At 57.0% G+C, this 4,856-nt stretch overlaps 1 protein-coding gene across 1 annotated transcript in view; it reads left to right on the top strand.

Annotated features, from left to right (window-relative positions):
• The window catches only part of SCARA3 (scavenger receptor class A, member 3), a 19,808-nt gene extending 15,756 nt beyond the window's left edge, over positions 1–4,052 (top strand). Inside the window, exon 6 of the mRNA XM_010839596.1 lies at positions 2,311–4,052. Coding sequence (XP_010837898.1) covers positions 2,311–2,762 — 452 coding nt within the window. The 3' untranslated portion in view covers positions 2,763–4,052. The remainder of the gene's footprint in view (positions 1–2,310) is intronic.
• Positions 4,053–4,856: the final 804 nt, after the last annotated feature.

The raw sequence follows: 4,856 nt of genomic DNA, 5'->3' as shown, positions 1-4,856 counted from the left end.
ATGACGGCATGCCAGCCGGTACTGCTGGCGGGCCACGTGAGCTGAGCCCACACAGGCCACAGCCCCGCTCTGTGTGGGAGGTGGGCATGGGCAGGAGGTGGCCTGGAACAGGTTTTTATTGGCCCCAGTGGGGCTGAGTATGTCTGGGCTCCGGTTTCCAGTTTAGATCGTAATTGGAGGATGGTGTTCAATGACTCTCTGCTCCACTTAGAAACCCTCCAAGAGGGAGATGAGCAGGGGTGGAAGTGTGGGGGGAGGCCAGGACAGAAGAGACAGTGTCTGCATTAGCAGGGAGAGGGCCCCAGGGCTGCAGAACTGGGTCGAGCCCCCTGGAAGGGTTCCCAGCTCCTGCAGAGAGGATCCCTTCTCTTCAAGGGGCCCACCCAGCTTCTGGTTTCTGCTTGGGGACCCCTGGGCTACCATGTCACTTCTCTAGTTGCCTCCTCTGTGAAATGCAGGAGTTGGACTAGCCCCCACCGAGCTAAAAAACTCCAGGATTCCTTGCAAAGGCAATGGTGTAACAGCTGAGTTCTTGAGGACAGCGGAACATGGGCATAAGAATTCACCTCCCAGCCCTGGGGTCATTGTCCCCACCCCCCATCCCATGAGCTTGTGCCCAGACCACTGAAAAAAGCCAGGGCTTTGCTGTGCCTTAACCCCAAGGGAGCTAAAGCCATTCTCTGCAATTCATGTCCTCACCAGGCCAGAGGGTGCGCTCTCCTCTAGCTCTGGGGCATCCTACCTGCTTATGCCAGATTGACGGCCACACTCTGACCTGTGTCCTGAGGGTGGGTACAGCTCTGAGAGGTGGTGACTCTGATCTGTGCAGCAGGCAGATAGGCGGTTAAGGTCATCTGACCCCTGCTTTGGGCACTAGGCTGGGCTGTTTAAGGAAGGGCATGTAGGTGGAGAAATTGGGAGACTGGGATTGACACATATATAGTATTGATACTGTGCATAAAACAGATAACTAATGAGAATCTACTGTATAGAACAGGGAACTCTACTCAATACACTGTGGTGGGTGACCTGAATGGCAAGGAAGTCCAACAAAGAAGGGAGATGTGTATATGTTCCCTGGTGGCTCAGACGGTAAAGAATCTGCCTGCAATTCAGGAGACCTGGGTTTGATCTCTGGGTCAGGAAGATCCCCTGGAGGTGGAAATGGCAACCCACTCCAGTATTCTTGCCTGGAGAATCCCTTGGACAGAGGAGCCTGGCGAGCTACAGTCCATAGGGTCGCAAAGAGTCAGACACGACCAAAGCGACTTAGCACTAGCACTATAGCCGATTCACTTTGCTATACAGCAGAAACTAACACAACTTTGTAAAGCAACTATACTCCAAAAAAAATGAATTAAAAGAGAAGGAATTCATCCTGGCATCTCCCCCAGGCCCTACGCTGGGTGGGAGCTAGGGGTCCAGAATGTTTGGTGCGTCCCCGTTTTCAAGCATATACTGAGCATTCCCTGCTGTGTACCTAAGCTCCATGCCCACGGCGGGTGATGGGAGGCATGGTCCTCACTATCTTCTTGGGGCCCCACAGTTCAGTGGGGTCCACTAGAGAGAAACCAAGGATTTGCTTTCACTAAACTGTGACTTCTCTTCCTACATGTCAAATAAAAGATTCAGAAAGTAGCAGCTCCAAGAGCTCAGAGGAGAGGCTGGAGTGGTCAGGGAGGGCTTCCTGGAGGAGCTGCCCTTTCTCTGGTTTGTTGTTATTCCCACTCACACCAGAAGGCATCTACTTCTCACACCTCACTTCACACATCACTTTCTTGGCTTTCTCCTCCATGTCACCTGACTCCACTCCTGATCCCAGGTGCCCAAAGGTCACAGGTGAAGCCTGGGGTTGGGGCAGGAGGTAAGGACTGCAGCAGTTGAAGTCCATAATGAGTATTAGCATCCAGGCTGGTCTCCAGAGCAAAATAGATGATCCTGGATGGCCATGGCCTTTGCCCGGAGCCATCCAGCTCTCTCAGCCTCCCACCTGAGTGCCCACATGGAACTCGAGCCCAGTCCTGAAGTTAGAACTATGAGTGCCTTCCTGGTGCAGGCCTTGTGCCAAATACCTATGCATGTGAGCTCGGGATGGGCTCCCAGCCTCACTTAAGATTCTCAGCCCCCCTTCTCAGCTGGCCAGGCCGACTTAGAGGGTCATGTCAGCAGCCTGAACCCCCAGAGCCAGTAGTCGGCAGACCTGGGACTTCAGACCCTTGGGTGTCAGAGCGCCTGGCGCCCACTTCATGGGACAGCCTCAGGAGACCTGTCCTTGTAGACTGACTTCTGCCCTCTTCTCTCTGACCCTAGGTGCCCCCGGCCCTCCAGGACCCAGAGGACTCAAGGGAGATGTGGGCGTGAAAGGGCCTGCTGGCGGCAAAGGACCAAAAGGAGACCCCGGCAGCTTGGGGCCCCCAGGACCCCAGGGTCCCCAGGGGCAGCCCGGGGAGCCTGGGCCTGTGGGAGAAAGGGGGCCAGTTGGCCCCAGGGGTTTCCCAGGCCTCAAAGGGTCAAAGGGCAGCTTCGGAACTGTGGGCGCAAGAGGACAGCCGGGCCCCAAGGGGGATGTGGGGCCCCCAGGGCCAGAGGGCCCCCCGGGGGCTCCAGGGCCAGAGGGGCCTCAGGGAGAACCAGGGATCGCTGGGAAAACAGGGTCCCCAGGCCAGCGGGGGCCCATGGGGCCGAAGGGTGAGCCAGGGATCCAGGGTCCCCCTGGCTTCCCTGGGCCCCCGGGCCCACCAGGAAGCCAGAGCAGCTACTGAGGAGAAGTCCAGTCCCGGAAACTGCCACACAAAAGGCAGGGAGTGGGCTTTGGCACAGGGAGGCCCCTATAAAGCCACACCTACAGACGTGTGGTCCTTTGACCCCAAAGGGGGTTCCCCCAGGCCTGTCCCTGCACCTCTGGGCTCCCCAGTAGTGACTTAGCATAGAAAGCAGCCCCTTACACAAACACACACACACACACACACACACACACGGGCATGTCCCTGCTGGCCAGGGCGGCTGACTGGGTTTCCCTGGCTGGGCAGGAGGAGAGGTTAAGAGAAGTGCCCTCTCCTGTGATGAGCCGGCCAGGGAGGTGGCTACCTCGGGGGGACAGTCTGGACTCTGGCTCTGAATGGGTGGCCAACTCCAGTCTTTCTAGCATCTTCACCCCATCCTAGCTGGCCAGCAGTTCCCTGAGGCTCCCAGGGGTTGAAAAGACCCAGGAGAACATTTGAGGAGGGATGAAGGGTGCAGGGAGGTGGGGAATTATGGTTCAAACTCTAGGGACAGGGTGGGCTTGGCAACCACAAGACCCTCTCCCATAACCTTGGGAACAGGGTCCCGGGCCCACCTCTGCCCTGCGCATGACAGAGCATCTCCACCTGGACCCTGAAGACTACATCCCCGGGAGTTCAGCCTTTTTTTTCCCTGCACCAGAAAACTTCCTGGCTTCATCCTTGTGTCTGCCTTCAGGAGCATCCCAGGAAGAAACCAAACAGGAATTCCATCTGCACCAGGGCTCTCTCCTAGCCCTGGAACTTTATGTCAAAGGAGGAGGCCCCACTGCAATCCTGGGGTGACCTTTTTGTGGTGACAGGGGGAGGGCTGCCCCCCAACTGGCTCTCCTCCTGCCCCCCTGACCTCACCCCACAGTGACCCAGACTGGCCCAAGGCCTCTCTGCAGGGACAGCAACCCCAGATGAGGAAATGGGTCACATCCCTCTGACGTCACCCCTCACCCCACTTCCTGCATAGCCAGCAGCAAGGAGCACTGGGCCTTCCCCAGAATGGTGAGCTCCCAGTGAAGCTTCATCCCTTTGTATCCTAACAGATAACGACCCCTTCTCCAGGCTGGGTGCTTGCAGCTGTCCCTCCCCGACCTCATCCAGAGACCGGCCTCTCCCCCATCCAGAAGCCTTATCGATGACCCCCCCCCCCCCGACCTTCTTGTAACAGGTGTGCAACTGGCTTGCACTCCCGCCACCCCAACTGTGTGTAGTTCTCCTGTCTACATATGATATCATGCCACCTAGTATCACCCACTCAGTAAAGACCTGTTTCCAGGAGGGAGGTGTCTTCTGGTCCTTTCTGCCTGATGGAGACCATGATGCCTTCAGAGTCTCCACCTCACCTGGCCTTTGAAGGGGAACCAGGGGTTGAAATGTCCCTTAGATATTCAGTCCCACTGTGGAGTCCAGGTCTGAACCCTTAGCCCTCACTCCGGAAACACTGAGCTCCGCTGGGCCTTCCCAGTGGTCCTCAAGGGGCCAAGATGGCTGAGGGATTACCCAGAGCAAGCAGGAGCCTAGTGGAAGCCATGTGAATTTACTCATCTCGCAGCAGAGTCCTGGAGCACTTGTGCTAAAACAAGACTGGAAAAGAAGACCCCACACCCAACAGTTAGCTGCTTCTTCCTCCTCTTGTCCCTAAGATGAGGAGATGAAGCAGAAAAGGAGGAGGAAAGCAGACCAGACCTGCCGCAGAGGGCCTGGCCCTCCAGCATCCACAGGAGACAAAGGATACCTGGGTCCTTGTGAGTCAGCTGGCCCGATCCAGGAAGTGAGATCCGGGACAAGTTCCAATGAGCCAGGGGCTGGAATGAGAGACGAGCCAGCAGGGATCAAACACTGAGGTGCTCTCAGAACATAAACAGAAATACAGAAGAAAAACCCCTGGGTCCTGGACAGTTGCCACCGACATGTCCCTGGCTGTGCGGTTTGGGGGGGATCAGCTTGGTTCACCAGCACAGGGTGGAGGCAGGCACCTGGAGCCCATCCCTGGGGCCACCCCCATGGACTCAGTTCATGCCGCCACCCCCGGTCGCAGAAGTCCTCTCGAGCTCTAGCAAGGAAATAGGGAGGGGACACTCA

This window comes from Bison bison, unplaced genomic scaffold (genome assembly GCF_000754665.1).
Source record: "Bison bison bison isolate TAMUID 2011002044 unplaced genomic scaffold, Bison_UMD1.0 scf7180017864123, whole genome shotgun sequence".
NCBI lineage: Eukaryota > Metazoa > Chordata > Mammalia > Artiodactyla > Bovidae > Bison > Bison bison.
This window is presented reverse-complemented; position numbering and strand designations above follow the sequence as displayed.